Source organism: Eubalaena glacialis, chromosome 4, assembly GCF_028564815.1.
Source record: "Eubalaena glacialis isolate mEubGla1 chromosome 4, mEubGla1.1.hap2.+ XY, whole genome shotgun sequence".
Classification (NCBI taxonomy): domain Eukaryota; kingdom Metazoa; phylum Chordata; class Mammalia; order Artiodactyla; family Balaenidae; genus Eubalaena; species Eubalaena glacialis.
Genome location: NC_083719.1, coordinates 151,255,139 through 151,274,272, shown reverse-complemented (window position 1 = coordinate 151,274,272; position 19,134 = coordinate 151,255,139). Strand labels below are relative to the sequence as shown.

Genomic DNA, 19,134 nt, shown 5'->3' with positions numbered 1-19,134 from the left:
ACCAGGATTTAAACAAAGTTATGCTGCCTTCAGAACCTTGGTATTTAACCACCATGCTATTCTGTTCACAAAGAAATCTCTGTAATTCTGTTCAACCCAAGCTGTGAGCTCACCTTGTTAATAATGACAATGATGGGAGTCTCATGTTTTCATGCATATAACCTGTGCCAAGTGCTCTACTGACTTTGTTTCATTTAATCCTACAAACTGAAGTAGGTGTTACTGTTGCACCCATTTAACAGAAGAGGAAACTGAGCACTGGAAAGATCAAAAAATTTCCCCACATTCACACAGCTAATAAGCAGCAGAGTCCACCCAATCTCAGGTCTGTCTTTCTTTAAAGCCTTTGCAATTAACCAGCAAGATATACTGGCTCCCCTGAAGGCCAGCCTGCATGGTGTTTTGGCACTGGGCATGCTCCTACTCATGCCCACAAGGCACAGAGCCCCTTCCCACTTAGTCCCCATTATCCTGCTGCCCTGCCCACAGCTGACAGGGCCCAGAACCAACACTTGTCTCAGGCAGTCTTCCATGGGCTGACTAGAAGGCCATGGGTAATCACATGGGTACCAGTGGGGGCACCCAAGCCTGGATAGTAGTAAATCAAACCCTTTTAGACAGTTCAAAAGCAGGACAACCAGGGAGAATGCAACGAACCCTGCCCTGAGTAGAAGCCACGAGCAGATAATTCTGTGAGGAAGCAAAAGCCATATTGCAAGAGAAGTCAGCTGCTGTGAGTAGGAAGAAGCTGGCAGAAAGGGAGCTTGGTACCCGAGGATACCCGAGGTTGGTATCCTGAAAACTGCTCCACGTGAAGCTCACTGCAGCCACTGGACCAGGTTCCCAGCTTCCTACCTCTCTTCATGTAACAGAACAAATCCTCATTACTGGAGGCAACTGAGAGTTCCTATGTTTCGTGTCCTGAATAGACCTATGTGCCATATGCATCAGTCCTTGGATTGGATGCAGTAATGGAAGGTGCACACAGACTCCTGCAGGAGCTAGAGCAAGCCTGCGTGGGGGCACATTCCCACTCGCTACTCTTCCTTGCTGCGGTCTTGAGCTTGTTGCTTTGCCTCTGGTACTCTCAGCTGCCCCATTGGTACGACGAGCCGTGTGTGAAGATGAAATGAGATGCAGTGCATGAAGCTGGTGGCCCAGGGCCTCAGTACACAGGAGTCCTTAATAAATGTCAGTTGTGTGGTTATCATTATCCTTAACTGCCCAGCCACCTTGTAGCTCTGAGACAGGAGGATCCGAAGCTGAGAACACTCCAGTGTGACAACAAACCCATGCCCACAGGTTGTATGATGTGAATGAAAGAGGGAACTGGAGGTGGACATGCCCTTTCCAGTGAGAATGCCGAAGGTAGAGAGAGGGCCTCCCTGAATCCCATTCCCCTTTGGGCTGTGATTCATGGGATGTAGTTGATTCTACTGGTCAAAACTTGAAGATGGAGATAAAAGAGGTGGCCAGAAGAAGGGAGTCCTTATTCCTCCCCTAGAAGCAGTGAAAAAGCCATTCTCCCAGAGCCTTTAAGCAGCTTCCCTCACAACACCCAAGGGCTCCATGCACCGAGAGGCTAGAGTGTATCAGAGGATTCCAGCTCAGGGTCAGGGCGCGGCCCACCCCAAGTGCCCCTGACCCTTCTCGAGTGATTCTGGATTCTAGTTAGGGGTGCAGCGGACTCCTGGGACTGGAATCCCGTGGCCAGCTGGACATCAGGATTAGATGTGCCCTGCTGGCTATAAAACCCATGCAGAGGCCTTCTTCTGGATGATACGTTTTGGAGGAGATGAGGTCTACAGAAAGGAAGTAGGCAGTACAAATGAATGTAGGTAGGAGAACGGGGAAGCGGGCGTCAATGATTGTCAGCACGCTGATGGAGCCGCCAGCAGGTTGCTGAGCACTGCCCTGCTCAACTTCCTCGGGTCAACTACTGTGACCCTACTATGTGCCTAGTGTGTGCCGGAGACAACCGTAGACCTTGAAATATGTCACCAGTAAGGTAGACAAGATCCAGCCCAGATGTGCCTCTTCTGTGAAATATTTTGGATATTCCCAGATCATAGGAATGTGAGAACAAAATAACAGCTCACATTTATGAAATGCTTGCTAAACACTATTCTAACTACTTTATGCATATTATTTCATCTTGATCCTCACAAAAATCCTTTGTGATAGGTCTTATTAGTACCCCATTTTACAGTGAGAAAAACGGAGTCCAGGGTGGTTACGTAACTTTACCAGAGGTAACATAACTATAAGATGGTTCGAACCTAGGCAGTCATAAATCCTAACTTCTCTGTGCTCTGAACTCACTACAGTGGCTGCAGCGCTTGCTCATATTTCCATGGGCATATTTACTGTCTCACCAACAAGACTGTAAGCACCCTGCCAGGGCCATGGTGTAGATGGGCTCTGGATGCCCGGGACACTCAATATGTATGTGTTGATTGATTCCATTTAGAGAAGCTTTAGGGATGCGTATAAATCCCCAATGGCCACCACTTGCCCCCTGCCCAAAATGTTGAATTTCCAGATTGAGGTGCAGGTGGATGAGGGGAAAAGAGGTTCCTAGGCATATTTTGTTCATTTACAATATTACAAAGAACTTGATCATTTAAAAATTAACCATGTCGCGTACATCAGATCTTACTGAATGTTGCATCTTACCAATAAGAAGAATGCTCTAACAGGAGGTATTTCTTGCAGTAGACATGTCACCACGTTTGCATACACAAACAGTACACAGCTGAGGAGACAATCAAATCTGCAAAACTCCATTCCCTCCTCCAACAAGCAGATAGATAAATTATATATGACTAATACATACAGACATACGTGCACAAATAACAAGCGATAATAGGGAAATTATAAAAACAGAAAATCATAAAAATATAAGTAATAGGGAGGGAAGGAAGGAAGGAAAGAAGGAAGGAAGAAAAGGAGGAAAGAAAAGAAAGGAAGAAAGATGTAACATACAGACTAACCAACATATGAAGTTCACCTTGTCCACGTGAATGAATGGAGCTTAGGATGCATATTTTTAGAGGAGAGAAAATGACATTCTGGGGAATAGTGATCTGGGCTCAACCATGGTGTATGTTCCGTTTGTCCAATTTATGTTGAAATCTTTCATTAACTAGCTGCATGACCTTGTGCAAGCTACCTCTTTGGGCCTCTTTAAGTTATCTGAGCCAATAAATATGCAGTTTGCACATCCTTGCAATGCACTTAATAATACAAGCCTCACTATTTTACAGGATGAAGCAGTAGAGATGAAGAACATGGGCTCTGACTGCCTGACTTCTCTGTTCTTTTGCTAGTAATACAACACTGAGTAAGTTATTCATCTATTCTGTGCTTCAGTTTCCTCAGGTATAAAATGTGGATTATAACAGTTCTACATCATAAAGTTGTTGCAAAGATTAAATGAGCGAATACATGTAAAGTATTTACAATAGGGGTGGATCTAGGTGCGTAATACATGTTAGCTATCATAACACCACACAAGATGCAACAATCGTGAAAAAAATTTCAGGTGCTCTGTAAATGGAAGGGATCACTGTGGCCAGAAGATGAAGGAAGTCTACAACCTAAGCTATATGCCAGCAGGGAGAAAAACAGTCATCTTTTCTGGTCGACACTAGGCACATGCTTCTCTACTCCAAGGCTACATTTGTTGTCTGCAATGCTCCCATTCACTGAGTTCCTCCCAGGTACCAGCACTGTGCTAAGGAGTAACTCATTCTATCCTCACAAAAAAATACCACGAAATGGATATAATTATCCCCATTTTGCAGATCAGAAAACCGAGGTTCCAAGAGGTTAAATGACTTCCCAAGAAAGAGAAGGTGGCAGAACTAAGAAGTCTGAAACCCAGGCTGTGTTTCTGAGTCTAACTTATTTCAAATGTAGAGACTTAAGTACTCAGCAGATCCTTTAGAGATACAAATGTTTCTATTTAGGAGACAATTCCATTTTCTTAGGTCCCTTAGAAAATTATATTCTGATTTTGTAGGTATAAAGAAACAAGGATTATTGCATCATCTCTAGGGGCCAGTCCCCCCCAAAAAGACTAAAGTCTGTGGGATTTCAGGTAGGGACAGCCCTTCAAAGCACTTCTACGTATTTCCTCCAGGATGACTGTCGGCAGCTCAGAAGGGGGTGTTGCCCTGGTCAGGGCTCCAGCCTCTCTGGGCTTCCATCCTCCTGACCCTGTATCAGTAGTAGATGTCTGTGCATTTATTTGCCTGCCCATCATCCATTTCTCCTCCTGGTAATAACGCTCAGATTTTCCTTTGAAGAATTACTCCCCCAGCCTCCCCCTTTGCTCCCAGACTTTGTGGTTTGGGTAGAACTAACCACAGCCTCCCCAGTTCCAAAGGTGGGTCATATGACCCAAGCCTGATGAAATAGCGTATTTCATTCTCCTGGCCACAGAGGTTATGGATGGGCATGTAGCTCAAGATTAGTCTGGGAAATTTTGCTGTACCTATTGAGGAAGAGGCTTTTTCTTTCTACTGGGGCTGCTAATCCAACAAGACATATTTCTGGAACTTCTATAGCCAGGTTTCCACTGCAAAGAGAGCACCTGCCTAAGAATGAAGCCAACAGAGGAAAGGGCAGAGGTAGAGATACAGATTCCCTACAACACTGTTTGAGCACCTAGATACATCCATGCCTGCAGCCATAACTCTGGGCTCTTTCAGTTGTCTGAGCCAATACATTCTCTTTCTGTTTACGCAAATTTGAATTGAATTTCTTAAAAAAAAATCCTGATCAATAAGTGCCCATTGTTACCACAGGGGAAATGTAGGGGGGAGGGCTAAATCAGGAGCTTGAGATGAACAAACACACACACTACAATATATAAGATAGATAACCAACAAAGACCTACTGTATAGCACAGGGAACTCTATTCAGTACTCTGTGATAACCTATATGAGAAAAGAATCTAAAAAATAATGAATATATGTATATGTATAACTGAATCACTTTGCTGTACACCTGAAACTAACACAACATTGTAAATCAACTATACTCCAATAAAGTTAAAATATTTTTAAAAACTTTAAAAAATAAGTACCCATTGGATACACAGAGTTCATTACACATGTTTATGAATGTCAGGTTCTGTGCCAGGAGTTCGAAACACAGAGATAAATTGGACATAGTGCTTGCCTTCAGGAAGCCCATTCTCTAGTGGCAGAAACAGTCATATGAAGAGATAATTATAGTACAGTGGGGTAAGTGTTATAATATGGGTGTGTATGTAAACAAAGAGGAGGGAACACATTCTCCTACCATAAAGGAGTCCTAGAAGGATCCACAAAGAAGAAATTACATGGACAAGAATTTGAAAGATGCTTTCATGTTGAGTTTGGTCTAGAAAGGAGGAGAGTCATAGTTTATGCAAAGTCATGAGAAGTATGAAACAGTAGGCAACAGTGAATAGTTGAGTGTATCTGAAATGTAGGGTGAGTCGAAGATGACTCACCTGGGTGCTTCATGTAATTTGGCAAAACCCCAAGACATTACTGACCAGTTGGCAAACAGTGAAGGGATTCACACGCAGTTTGGGAGCTGGCTTCTTCCAAACACAGATGACTGGACATTGATGTGAGGTACAACCAACTACACAATTTGTTGAGCTCAGTGCACAGTGAAAATGCAAGTCTCCTAGTCCAAAAATTATTAAGAATTCAAGATGGTGACAGCAGGACCCTTCAGAATGCAAGGTCCTATACAACTACACAGGTTGCATACTCAGGAAGCTGGTCCTGACAGAAGGGCTAGGGAGATACCTGCCTCTCATCTATAACGTGGCCTGGCCTAATTCCCACCAACGCTTTAAGCCAGCCTCCCACCTGAGTGATGTGAACAGGGAGAATCAGGGCAATGTAAGCCCAAGCTAAGAATTCTTACATTTTTGTTGCTGTGTTGATTATCCACCTCCCACCATAAGCAACAATGTACCGATAGCTATCTCTTTCTGCCTCGACGAACCTCTCCTCCCCTTCACCAGCCCCTAAAGCTGGCCCCAAGAGCAAGTGTGTCTGTAAAGTCACTTGGCTAGGCACTTAGGCATCTAAGTAGTGGAAGAGCAGCTTTTCAGAGGACAGAAGAGTAAGGGATGGAGGCCATCTGGGACTAGAGTAAGATCCTAGGCATACATGAGATAGAAATTCCCAGACTGTATCCAACGACAAACTTATTAATGTTTATAGTTTTCCCTCTTTGCCTCCCACTAAAGAGGATCCTGCCTTTGCCTCTTCAACGTCTCCTCTTCTTCTACCCTCTCAGGATATTTCTGCCTTTGCCAGTCAATTCTTAGCTCTTGTGATACAAAACAAGGACAATAGGTAGAGAGAGATAAAACTTCCAGCCAGTGTAGAGTGAAGGGGTTTCCATGGGAAGGACCTAAAACAAATATAAGAAGCCAAAGGAAAGTGAGAGAGAAAGGAAAGAAAAGAGCCTGGAAGACCCCAGTTTTAAAGGAGTTTGTGGACAGGAATTGAGGATAAGGCTCTGAGAGAGACTTGGGTAAACCACGGGATAGGAGAGATACTGAGAGACAGAAGAATGGAGAAAGGGAATATTAGATAACATTGCTGAGTGTTATGACTTGAACTTCATTTTGATGAAATGACATGATTTGAGAGAAAGCATTAAAGACTGAAATTGCTCACAGTTACTCTTATCTATTGTGGTACTGGGCCATGTGGGATCTGAGCTATACTTGGGTTACTCTGGTATTCTATGAGATGCTAATAAGTATTATATATACACATGGAGACATAAATATATTCACACCAAATGTTTCAATGGGCAAGTAAATCTGTGAAATGCTGTATCCTAAATCTTTCTCTTAGAGAATCCCATTAGCATACTAAAGGCTCTGGGAAGTCCTGCAGCACAGAAAGCTGTTCAAAGCTGTGTAATCCAGTGCTGCCTAAACTTATTCTACTGCGTGTCACAGAATATATTTTATTGTTTTGAATAAATTTAAAGTAATACAATTTTAATAAGACTGACCTTAAGCTCTCCTGTCTCAAGAGTTTAGGGAAGGCTTCATAGACAAAGTATATTTTAACTAGTATTTGAAGAATGGAGAAGGTAGGGAGTAGCCAGTTCAGTATATAAAAAGGAATAAATAATAGTAAATAAATAAATAGCTCAAGATCGGTGAGCAATTCCCTGGGGGTTAAATGTAGAAAGAAAGGGTCTGTGGCACTTCGACTTATTTTCACCAGGGAGAAACTATCCCCACCTTCTGTCTCTACCAGTGCACTGTAAAGTGAGCGCTGAGATGACGGGGCTGTTAGGAAGCAGGCGGCAGCTCACCTGTTCTGAACCATACTCATGGCCATCCAGTCTACAGCATACACATTTTTCCCAATGAGGTCCTTGAACATGATGAATGTCTCCATCAAGAAGTCCTGCAATAGTAAAGCAAAACACACCTGTCATTTTGCTTTATAGGAAATGACTGGAAGGGCCCCGATCTTGTTGGCTGTTCAAATGTTTCCTTTATTATTTTTTGGATGTGCAGAAAGGGAAGGGGTACAGCCTTTTGTTAAGTAAATCCAATGAAACCAATAGAGTGGATTTTTTAATGAAATCTTACGATTTGTTACTGGGAGACTGTTTCACAAATATAAGTGGAACATAAATATGGAATGTGAAAACACTCTCAAAATAAAGCACTATTAATTCTGTCTTTGGGAGTAAAGAAGTAAATGCATTCATTGATGTGGCAATTTTATAATCATCTTTCCAAATATGTATTTGAGGAGGAAATAATCTACACTATATGAATGCACCTCAGGCCATTGAACAAACAAACTATTATTAAAATGAACATCTAATTACTGTACTGTAAACACAGCTAATTCATATGTCATAGGCACGTGAACAAGCAGCTTAGAGGAAACATGACAGGGATTCTCTCCCTCTCCTTTGAAGAGGCTCAAAGTGGACCTCAACATGCCCCATCAGATTTTTCAGTGGATCAAACTTGTTCTCTACCTTTGGAGAACACAAATTCAAGACAAATCTAGATAGCAAAGACCAGAACCACTGCATCCTCCTGAGCTAGAGGAAATGAAGGCATCCAGCCTGTTTGCTTAAGGTAAAATTAAAATCCATAGGAAACCTGTTCAGAGTTCTTTCCTTAAGCCAGCGGTTTTCAGATTATTTTAATAGCAGAATTCTTTGTTCAGAGAAAATCTTACCTGGAACCTAATACATAAAATAGATAAAAGTAGAAAACAGCTCTGGTTGAAGTGTGTGTGCATGCATGCATGCATGCCTGTGTGTGTGTGTGTGTTTATGGTAGAAGATAGTGAGGCTAGGAGAAATATAATTTGAAAATCACTGCTTTAAGCTAAACTGCAAAATTCTGGAAATGAGATTGGTTCCTTTCTAGCAATCATTGCTTCTAGGGAAAATTACCTCAATGCTTTAAGTCCCAGTTTCCGCATTAGCAGAATGGGGATAACATCTACCTCAAAGGGTTGATTAAGTGCACACTGTCTATGAGATGCTCCACACAGAGTCTGGCCCACTGTAAGTGTTCACTGAGTGCTCGAGGATGACGATGGTGAGTATAATCGTTCATCCTTGACGTCACCTGGGGAGGTGTGGATATCGTCACAGGCACACTCCCTTCCTGTGGGAATGGAGAAGACCTCTGCCTCACAGATGGAAAGCCTGGCTTCTGAATGAGAAGATGCAGCACGGTGTAAGGGCTGGAGCAGAGGTTCACGTCCTCTCTCTGCCACATACTGTTGTGTGGTCTTGAGCGAGCAGCTTGCAGACTTGTAAAATGTGACTACTAACACCTATGCCATACTGTTGGAGGATTACATAAAAAGCGTAAAATTTAATACATAACAATTCCCTTTCCTACCATCCTTCCCACCCTTCCTTCCACTGAGGACCAAAAATTAGGAATCCAATCTTTCTATTTCCATGTCACATAACATAGAGAACTTGAGGGGGAGAAATCTTGGGTTGTTTAGCTTTCCTTTTGTTTCATTTTTTTGTATATCCAGAAAGATGTTCCATTTCTTGCCAATCCTACTCCAGTTAGGAGACCTTCTCAAAGCTAAATGGATGAAGGGGCAGGACATCGGCTTCCTATTGATTCTTTTTGTGGGCTACTCTCTGAAGTTGGTCCAATTCTGGTGCCCTTGCTTCCTTCAAGGAGAGTTAAAAGTGAGCTCCTGGTAGCAGAACCCCTGAATCTGGCAATAGTAAGGAGAGAAAGACAAAGCTGACCATACTGAGGGCAAAGGGACCACTACACCCTGGAACAGCCCGGGCTGGGCTTTATGTTGATGATATCATCTGCTGCAGAGGTACGGGCCCACAGGCCACCCGCCGCAGGCAGACAGTCCTAGCAAACGAGCCCTGAGAGGTTAGAAGAAGAAAGGGGCTCAGAGGTCAACTTTCTCTATGCATTCGTTATTATAGTGTAATAATAGCTAACTTTTAGTGGACTCTTACAGTGTGAGAGCTACTGTGCTCTCATTTAATCCCTTCACAGCCCTGTGACATAAATGATATGATCCCTACTTTACAGATGGGTAAACGGAGGCTTAAGAAATGTTAAAGTTAACTTCCTCAGCTAGCTGGTGACAAACCCTGGATTCAAACCCAAGACTGTGTGACTCCAACACTCATGCTCTTAAGCCTCCAAATGTCCATGATTCATCAACAAATACTGGTTTTAAGGCATATGTAGACTAGGCACTCTGGGCTCATGTATGACATGGACAGAAGATGTGTCCCAGAAGTGATATTTACAAGCCTAAATGGGAGTGAGAAACAGGGAATCACACGAACATGCCTGCAAACTTAGACCCACACATACTCCAGGTGCACAGGAAGACCTTCGTGCCCTAAACTCTCAAGAATCTTTTGTGTAACGCGTCTCCCCAACACTGCCCCAGAGCATCCTATAGACTCACCACAAGTTCAGAGCTGGTCTGGAATGTCTCAATATAGAAGGAATAGTGCTGGTCACCCATCTGGTTTAAGATGGCTGTCATACATGCCACAAAGTGACTCTGCAAGGAATAAAGAAAAATGCCATGAAACAGTGGAGAGAGGACCATGAGATTCATCTTCTTCAATTACTTGACTTCAGACTGGAAAACACCTCTCTATCCCAGGTGAGTATAAAAAGGTCCCCCAGGGATGGAGAATTTCTCTTTAGCAGATGAGCATGTGAAATTTCCCTAAGAGTAAATGTCTCCTTATGGCTCATTCATCTGCTCATTCATCCAAAAAGCATTTATTGAACACCTATTACATGACTAGGACTATAATAGGAGCTCCAGATATAGACAATAAGGGCCCTATTCATTACCTCTCCAGCTGCTTGTACATTGGGAAAAGAGCACTGTATTAATGTCAGGAGATCCAGCCTGTATCAAGATTCTGGAGACAGTTTGATTTTCTGGTAAATAATTTTACATGTCTCATCTCCAACTGTACCATCTGTAAAGTGGGACAATAATCCATCTGTATCCACCCTGAGAGGTGTATCAGAAGGCTCAAATGGCTCCCATGGTGCCCTGAACACACTGAAGTTCCCTACAAGAGCATCAATTGTTGGGCCATGAATCAGTCAGTGAGAAGCCAGCAGCTACCGGGGACAAGTACTTGCTAAGGGCCACGGACGATAAAAGAAATGAGAAGAGGTAGTCCTTGCTCTCAGGAGTTCATGATCTAGTTGGGAAAGCAAGATTAACAACCATGAGGAAAAAAGTACAAGACTTTGATCAGCGAAGCAGATCAAGTGCCAGAGGGATTCAGACAAGAGGGAAATCAACGCGAGGACGTGGAGAGGAAGTGGGTCTGAAAGGATCCACGGGATCAGAGAAGCAAGAACCACAGCCTTTCATGCACCAGAACACATCACCACACCCTTTTCTGCTTCTTCTCTCCCAGATTTTATAAGTCTGTACCAGCGTGGCACTTTCTGTCAGGGCTAGTGTCTGAAAGAATTTAGAGAGATCTACGCTGGGAACCTGGTAAAGGAAGTACTGACCATAAATCCACCAGCTGGGAGAAGCCACTCAAGAGTGTCTCCCAGAAGACTCCACTGGGCTGCCGTCTTAACCAAAGGAAGTCCCACTGTCAAGGGCAGGCCTGTGGAAGATGGGCAGCTTGGTGTGATGCAGGGGTCTCCAGGAAACCCCACTTCTAAAGGGTGTCAGACGTAACACACACCAGAGAGGTGGGCCTGGACGTGTTATGTTTGAACCAAGTATTATATTTGTATCACAAACTGCTGTCTTTGTTTAAAAAAAATAAAACTAAAAGACAAAAAAAATATAGTGTGAAAAAAAAAATCCTCCCAGATGACAGGGTTACAGTTCAGTGACAGTGGTGGAAGGAACAGCCTTGATGTCCCCAGGAAAATCCTTCTGCATTCCTCCACAGGAAGTCTTTTGGGTAACTGAATGTTCTTCAAGTTCACATCCCCAAAAGTAACTCCCAAAGATACAGATTCTCATTTGCTTCTAGGTTCTTTTCAATTAGGACGTTAGGGATAAAATGCTTTCCCAGTCAGCAGGACCAGCTGTGCAATTTGTGGGGCTCAGAACAAAATGAAAATTAAAGAGTCCTTGTAAAAAATTCTTCAGATTTTCAAGACAGCCACAGGGTCCTTCTGAGCACCGGGCCAGGTCACATGCCTGGGAAGCCAGCTCTGCCTGCCAGTGACCACCACACGCGTGCACCGTAAATGTTCAGAAAACATGCAGAGCTGGCAGGAGGCACAAAACTGGGACTCTCATGAGTAAAGTCAATGACACTATGTTGCTGGGGACCTGGTACCTCTATATGGGGGCCAACCGCCTTGGCCGTCCAGGGAGTCAAATCCTCTCTCCGGCTCACGCCCTCAGGGGGTGATGGTGAGTCTGTGAAATTATCTGTCCCTTTCAAACCAGACAGAATGCCACCATCACTGCTAATTTAACCAGGTCCCACTGAAACCAAGAAACAAGAGTATTATTTTTTATCCCTCCATCCAGGCTGGACGCAAGAGTGGAGAAATCTTCTGAGTTTGTGTGTGTGTCTGTGTGTGAAAGAGAGAGAGAGAGAGAGAGCACACACACACGCGTGTGTCTCCTCTACTCCCTCCATCTCTTCTGTGAGGGGCTTCCTCCAAGAATTCAGCCGGTGGCCACTAGAGGTCTTTCCTTTTCACATGGTAGCTGCCGTGCAGTTTTTTCGGCTTTTTATTTATTCCTACGTGAGCAGACCCACTACACTTCTTGCATATAAACAGTGAAAATTACAATATAAAGGACTTATTATTTCTTCTTTTGGAGTAATTCTGCTGCTGGCCAAAGCCTGGCTGATTTTGCAAAGAAAGGAAGGACATTTTCTGCAGGTAATTCCACTGCTTCAAAAGGTAAGAGATCTGGGTAGGTTTTATTTTTTGTGATCCATCATCCTTTCAGAGAAAATGCTATCGTCTCTTGGACAACAGTTTACTTTTAAAGCTTTGGCTTAAATGAGTCCTGGGATTGTGAGCTTTGTGTGTGTGTGTGTGTGTGTGTGTGTGTGTGTGTTGGAAAATCCACCATTGTCAGAACTGCAGGCTGCCCCAAATGCATAGATACAGATACGGAATGCTTGGTATTTCCAAAGGCTTGATTTGAATTTGAAGGGGGGGAAAAGCAAACAACAAACCTCAAAGCTCAAGTTGCCTGGAAATTACCTTGAAAAGGCTGCATTGTCTTAAGCCTTGTTTAGAGAAACTTCCATGCTTCATTTTACATGAAAATAAAAGGGGAAGGGGATTCCAGTGCCCGTCTAGAGAGAGTGACCATTTAACGAAAGAAACCATTATCTTTCTATAAGCACTTGCTCGGGGTGTGTAAGTTCATCCATCAATCAAAATTACTTTTACCAGCTTGTTCATTTCTTCGTTCTAACTGCCCCATAGAAAAACCCGGCTGAGTGCCTTCCAGTACGATCTGTAGTGTGATGTGACTGAAGTTTGGACAAGTTACCTGCATTTGGCTGTTAATGAGAAATGACAGTGCTTTACTTCCCACTGGAAGCTTCCCTTTTTCTCTGCTATGGTGTCTAGCCCACTTTAGTATCAAACCTGTCAGAAATCGCACCGATGTGACTGACTGATTTCTGAAATGGCATGATACACCAGCAGCAGGTTCGAATTCAGTAAAGGCTCCTCTCTGTCATTTAAATTAAAAACCAAAAACCCCTCTCTGTCATGCAATGATAGAATGGTGGAATCACATTGTGTTTCTCTGACGTTTATCCCTTCTTCAGTAGCGTCCTCAGCACGGCAATCCACCTCTTTCCTTCCTGCCCCTTTTCCCTTTTACAAGTTTGAGACCTTCTACATCCACCATGTCTTAAGTGTTTAGAAAGAGCTGCAGGGATTGGGAGTGGGGGTGACGATCAGACTGCACTTGCCCTAGCAACTCAGACACTCCTGATGCTGACATCGCTCAAACTTTACAGTGTCGGACCCCAAACTCCCAGCCCTGTCTGCAACATGGAAAAGCCTGAATACTGCATGGGGGACAGAGGGGTAGAGGGATCCCTTGCAATTCAGGCTAGTGAGAATGCCCTGCCTTCCATCCTTGGTGGAAATTTTGTGGTCAACATATATTTACTACCAAGGCGTGAGGCAGCCACTCATCCATACCCAAGCAGCATTCCAGGTGCCCAGATAGGAAATTGCTTCTTAAAACAGAATACCAGGGGGACCTGCATATTAAATTCCGGAGAGAAACTGTATCTGAGATGCTGTCATAAAGCAGGCAGAGTCACCCTGGCTCCATTCGGGGTGGTTTAAAATGTAGCTAATGCATCACAGCATGAAGAGACATGGTTTGAAACTAGGTCAAACGTGTAAAAATAAATGCAATCATCGCAGGCACTTGGCTGATGAGGGTCTACTTAACGCCTGGAGTGGCAGGACTTATTTACCACATAGAACCCTCTTCAGTGATCCGTGACAATCAATTGATCCGGACAATTCAGCCCGTCAGTATGTAGGGAGCTCTTGCACACCTGGGAGAGAGCTGAAGCTCCAAAGGAAGACAATCAGGGTCTCTTCACTGTGTGATGGCAAGAGAGGAGAAAGAGAAACCCAATATTGTGTCATTAATATTAATTAGCTGGGATACTGTGTGACTGTGATCAGGAGAGTAGCCCTCTCCAAATCAATCTGCTCCTTTGCATAAAAAATCATCATCGTGATGATGATCATCATCTTATTGATAAGGCCAATAGTTCTGGTGCACAACACTCAAACATATCTATTTAACCACCTCTAAAGCAAACACACCAACACACACGGTCAGGACCCTGCAGTGCTGAGTGAACCAGGAAGAGGTGATCAGTTTGCCCTGCCTTGAAGAACTAACCAAACAAGGGGAGAGGGGCACGGCTGCTGCAATGCGTCCCCCGCTCACCTGAGATCAGTGGGAGTGATGAGATCGCAGAGGGAGGGAAAGAGCCAACTTCGGGAGCTTGCTACCTAAATGCCAGCATTACTATGCGATGCCAGCTGGTGACAAGTTGCCATAGTAACTTCAAATAATGTGCTCGACCAAAATAAAATAAAATACAGAGAGCGCCAAGGAGAGATGAGCGAGGAAACTTTGCATGCCGAGGCAGTTGAGAAGTTTTATCTACGGGGCCATCCAATTCCTTTGAAGACTAAGAGTAGCCAAATGCCACTCTCAGGTTGCTTTTCCATTCACTCCCATGTCTGCCATGCGCTTATATAACAGATTTTATTCTTGGATGGAATTGGTGCTGTCTTTGTGACAGATCCAGGACCGGAGGTAGGAGGCTATGGTGTGAGGAATTCAGGGACTCTAAAACCCCTTCATCTAGAGCTTTGTCAGGAAGCTCAGAGTTGTAGTTTGCAGCAATCTTTGGGGAAAGTAGCGTGTGCGGTCTCTCAAGTTCTAGGCGCTGTGCTAGGTGCCCGGGTACAGCAGCGAGCCGGATGGATAAGGTTGTGCTCCAAAGAACCAACGTCAGGTGGGGACCTAGGAGCCAGACAGCCTGAGTTCAAATCTCAGCTCTACCTCTTACTAGGCATGTGACCTTGGGCAGTGTCTTGTGACTCAGAGTAAAAGGGAATAGAAATAGTTCTTACTGCATACAGTTTTGGTGAGAATTAAATCAATTTCTATAGAGCACTTAGAACATAGAAAGCCCTCAACATGATCAGCTATTAGTATTACTGTTGCTGTTGCCGACTCTGGTCCAGAGAAACTATGCAGATTGGCTAACTGAAACTCCTGACCTGGACAGAGGATATGATGACCCCACTTACCCCTGACTGTCTGTGGATGCATCAAGCACTCCCAATCACAGCTTTGGACAAAGAGCTAAGTGTCCTTTGACTCTGAACATGCCTTTGGTCAACAACACGCCCCAAATAAAGCTGTTTAGTAAACCGCGTGTGTGCCTCTTCGAGCAGGGCACGTTGGGAGGTTTCTTTTATTTGGGGACAGTTGCTGGCAGGTAGGATGAATGACAACGGTGCCCAGATTGTTCAAAAGCCTGAAATGTAACTGTCTTCATCGAAAGCTTAGTCTTCCAGCTGTTTGGCTTTAGAAAGTGCCTGTCTTTGTGTGCAGTGACATTCTTTGGTTACCCAGGGATCCTGCTGTATGACAGAGTAAACCAAGTCACCTTCCTTCAGGGAGAAGCTTCTTGATGGGCACAGATCCAGGGGTTTTGTGTAGCCTGATCCATGTCAAAGCATAACATCACAGGAAGACGGGAATGTGCCTCTTGGATGCTATGTACTCTGGATGCACCTAGACATGTTCCATCTGTACAACATAGCAACTCTTTAGAGTTAGCTGTGTACACCACTACCTGGCACTGTGGGCATTAATGATCAGCTCTCCAGCATCACTAGGGCCAGAACCGCAGGCAAGGCGTCTCCTCAGAGAGCTATTCTCACTGTTAAAGAGCGGGGGGGTGGGGGGTAGGGGTGGTGGTAACAAGGCTGCTTTGAACCCAGGCTGGAAGGGGAGACTAAAGTGGCCACACACTCTTCCTTTGAAACGAATACTTTCTGATCTTGGCTGGAGCCTGTGCATGTGGCTCTGTAGTGTGGGGTCACTTTAAATCTTCCAAAGGACACAAAGAGGTGTTTAATCGCAAAGGGATGTGGAAGGCAAGCAAATTCTGTTCACTCATTCCTTGTGCTTAGGACTCCACCTTTATCATCTCACTGAGACCTCTCAACAACCTCATTAGGTCAACTTTATGCCCATTTCACAGATGAGGAAAGTGAGATGCATAGAGGTCAAGCAGCTTGCCTAGGCAGACATGTAGTATACGGTGGGGCAGGAATTAGAATCTGGGTCTTTCTGACACGAAAACCTGTGTTCTTTTCATAAATCCATGATGTCTCTCATGTCAGCACTGTCAGCTCCACCTGGGTAGAGATTTTTGTCCTTTATTCATTGCTGTATCACCAGAATCTGGAACTGAACTTGCACATAGTATGAGCTCAATAAATATTTGTTAGATGACAGACTGAACTTCTTATAGTATTCCCCATCTTTAAAAGAATGTTACAGGGACCACTCCCCCAAACACTGAAAAGTTAGGGTCATGTGTAGAACACCTTTGCCCTAGGAGAGGACAGTAATGAAAGAATTTTTGTTCTACTTCTGAGCTTACTCCATCTTAAGTTATATTTGATCAAGCCAGAGTGAGATCATTCTTTCACACATTCCTTAATGTAACAAATATTTCTTGAGCACCTACTATGTTCCAGGCATGGTTCTAGGTGCTCTGGACAGTCACGAATGAGATTATCAAGGGATTTGTTCTTAAGGAACTCACACCCTCATTGGGGCCAGGGATGGGGAAACACCATAAGCAAGTGAATACATAAGTAAGATCATTTTAGGCAGTGATATCTGCTACTAGTGGAATATTACAGAGCAATGAGGCTAGATGGGAAGAGACCTGTTTTCAATAGGGGAGACAGAGGTGGCCTCTTAGAGGGCTGATATTTGGGTGGAGATCTAATGATGAGCGTTGGTCATGCAAAAATCTGGCAGAACAGCATTCCAGGGCAATTGAGTAGCAGATACAAAGGCCCTGAGGTCAGATGTGCTTGGAGTGCTGGAGGATCGAAAAGACGGTACAAAATGAGGAAAAGCACGTATAAGATGAGGTCGGAGAGACAGGTTGGGACCAGATCCTGAAGGCCCTCGAAGGTCGGGGCAAGGGTTTATTTAGGTTTACTTCCAAGTGCAAAGGGAGGCCATTAATTTGGGTTTTAAGAAGCTCGCTCTGGCTGCTGTGTGTTTCAAGAACCCCTCTTTAAAGAGGTGGCTTCCATGTCTTACCACCCTTCTCCAAGACGCTACACTGGAGTTGTTCCCAGGGTGGTGGGTGCGTGAAAAGTGCAACCATGTGCTCAGTGTTGACCCTTCCTGTTCGTGGTAGTGTCACCACTCCTCAGCAAGCTTTTCTCACTAACTGACCATTCTATAGCAGACTCTGACCCTCCCCCGGCAGGTGTGGACGTGGACTCTAGTTTTACGTGGATCCCCCTTGTCTTCAAGTTCAGTGGTTTGTCTCCCTGTTGTTCAGAGCCGAATGAAGGGGAGGGAGCCTGCTCCAGCGGCTCTCAGCCTCTGATTAAAGCCATTCGAGCCTGTGGGACTTGAGAAGGCTGCTTGCCAGGAGACGGGCTATCATTTAGGACACCCCAGTTTTTAAGAAGATGATTTTTCTAAATGTTTCCAATTACATCTGTGGAGGTGTGGGTGGGGAAGTGCACAAATGAACACACACACCGATGGTGGTCTTCCAAGCTTTGCACCGAATGCCTCAGGAAGGGCTGTGCAGAAAAGTTTGAGTCCTGGAGAATACAGTATTGTCCTCGGCTCACGTACCCCTGAGAAAAATCAAAGCCAGGAGCATCACGAGGATGTGGGCTCTGCATGAGTATCCTACGCAGCCCCTCAACTTCTCCTGCAAACATTTTCATCCAGGTTGCATAAGACACCAAGGTCAACTTTCAACAGGAAGAAGTGTCATGAAAGGATATTATGACTCAGGAAGGAGGTACTGTGGGCTGAAGGATAACAATAATAACTGCCATTTAAAGGGCTAGGAGTGTGTCGCTCAATGTGCTAAACCCTCTGCTCATCCATCAATAAGGACGTTGTATAAGTTGTGGCCAGGGAAGGAAACAGCTGGAAGAGAGAGAAGTTAATATCAATCGGACATTTGTGTGTCGGACACTGTGCAAAAAAGTATGCCAATGGTCACAACAGCTACCAGTTACTGAACACTTACTATGGGCCAAGCACTGTGTATGCTTCATCTCAATTAATCTTCCCAACAGTCAGTCGATGTTAGTAAAACCACATGCACTTTACAGATGAGGAAATCAAGGAGCAGGGAGGTGACACGACTTGCCTAGCTCAGCTTGATTCCAGAATATTGTTTTGTAATCATGACATCATCTTACTGCTATGAAAATTAAGCAATACCTCAAAGTATAATGAAGAAAGGAAAAGTGCATAATATTTCACTCCACCATGCCTCCTGCCTAACCTTGAATATTAAGAATATTCAATATTCATTTCAATCTAATAAGCCTCTAGAATGTTAAGGACATTCTAGACATCTATTGTGCCTAAATAGGGATGAAAGGATGGATGGAGAGATGGAGAGATGGATGGATGGAGCTAGGTTGGCAGATTACATAGGTAGATAGACTCATTGGTCAGGGTTGATACCTAGCTACGTAAATAAGACCAGCCCTCTTAATGACTATGCTCTGTGGCTTATAAGTCTCCATGATTTTAGGCTCAGCTGAGGATAACCCCTCCATTTACTGCATTGCTTGGGGTTTTGAAGGCCAAGAAGGGTTAAGTGACGGACACCAACACCACATATTGGGAAATATATCTGGTTTCGCATAGAAGCAGCTTTCCTGGAAGGCACTGAGCAGGGCATACTAAGTACTGCGATCAAATCCCAGCTCTCTTCAATATGCTCTGGATCTTTGGACAAGTTACTTTACCTCTCTGAGCCTCAGTTCTCTGGTCTCTGAAATGGGGATAACAGTGC

At 44.2% G+C, this 19,134-nt stretch overlaps 1 protein-coding gene across 1 annotated transcript in view; it reads right to left on the bottom strand.

Moving 5' to 3' along the window:
- The window catches only part of DOCK2 (dedicator of cytokinesis 2), a 416,651-nt gene that overhangs the window by 86,871 nt on the left and 310,646 nt on the right, over positions 1-19,134 (bottom strand). The window contains exons 28-29 of the mRNA XM_061188995.1: positions 9,981-10,079; positions 7,351-7,445 (exon numbers count right to left, since the gene is read on the bottom strand). Of these exons, the coding sequence (XP_061044978.1) occupies positions 7,351-7,445; positions 9,981-10,079 (194 nt within the window). The remainder of the gene's footprint in view (positions 1-7,350; positions 7,446-9,980; positions 10,080-19,134) is intronic.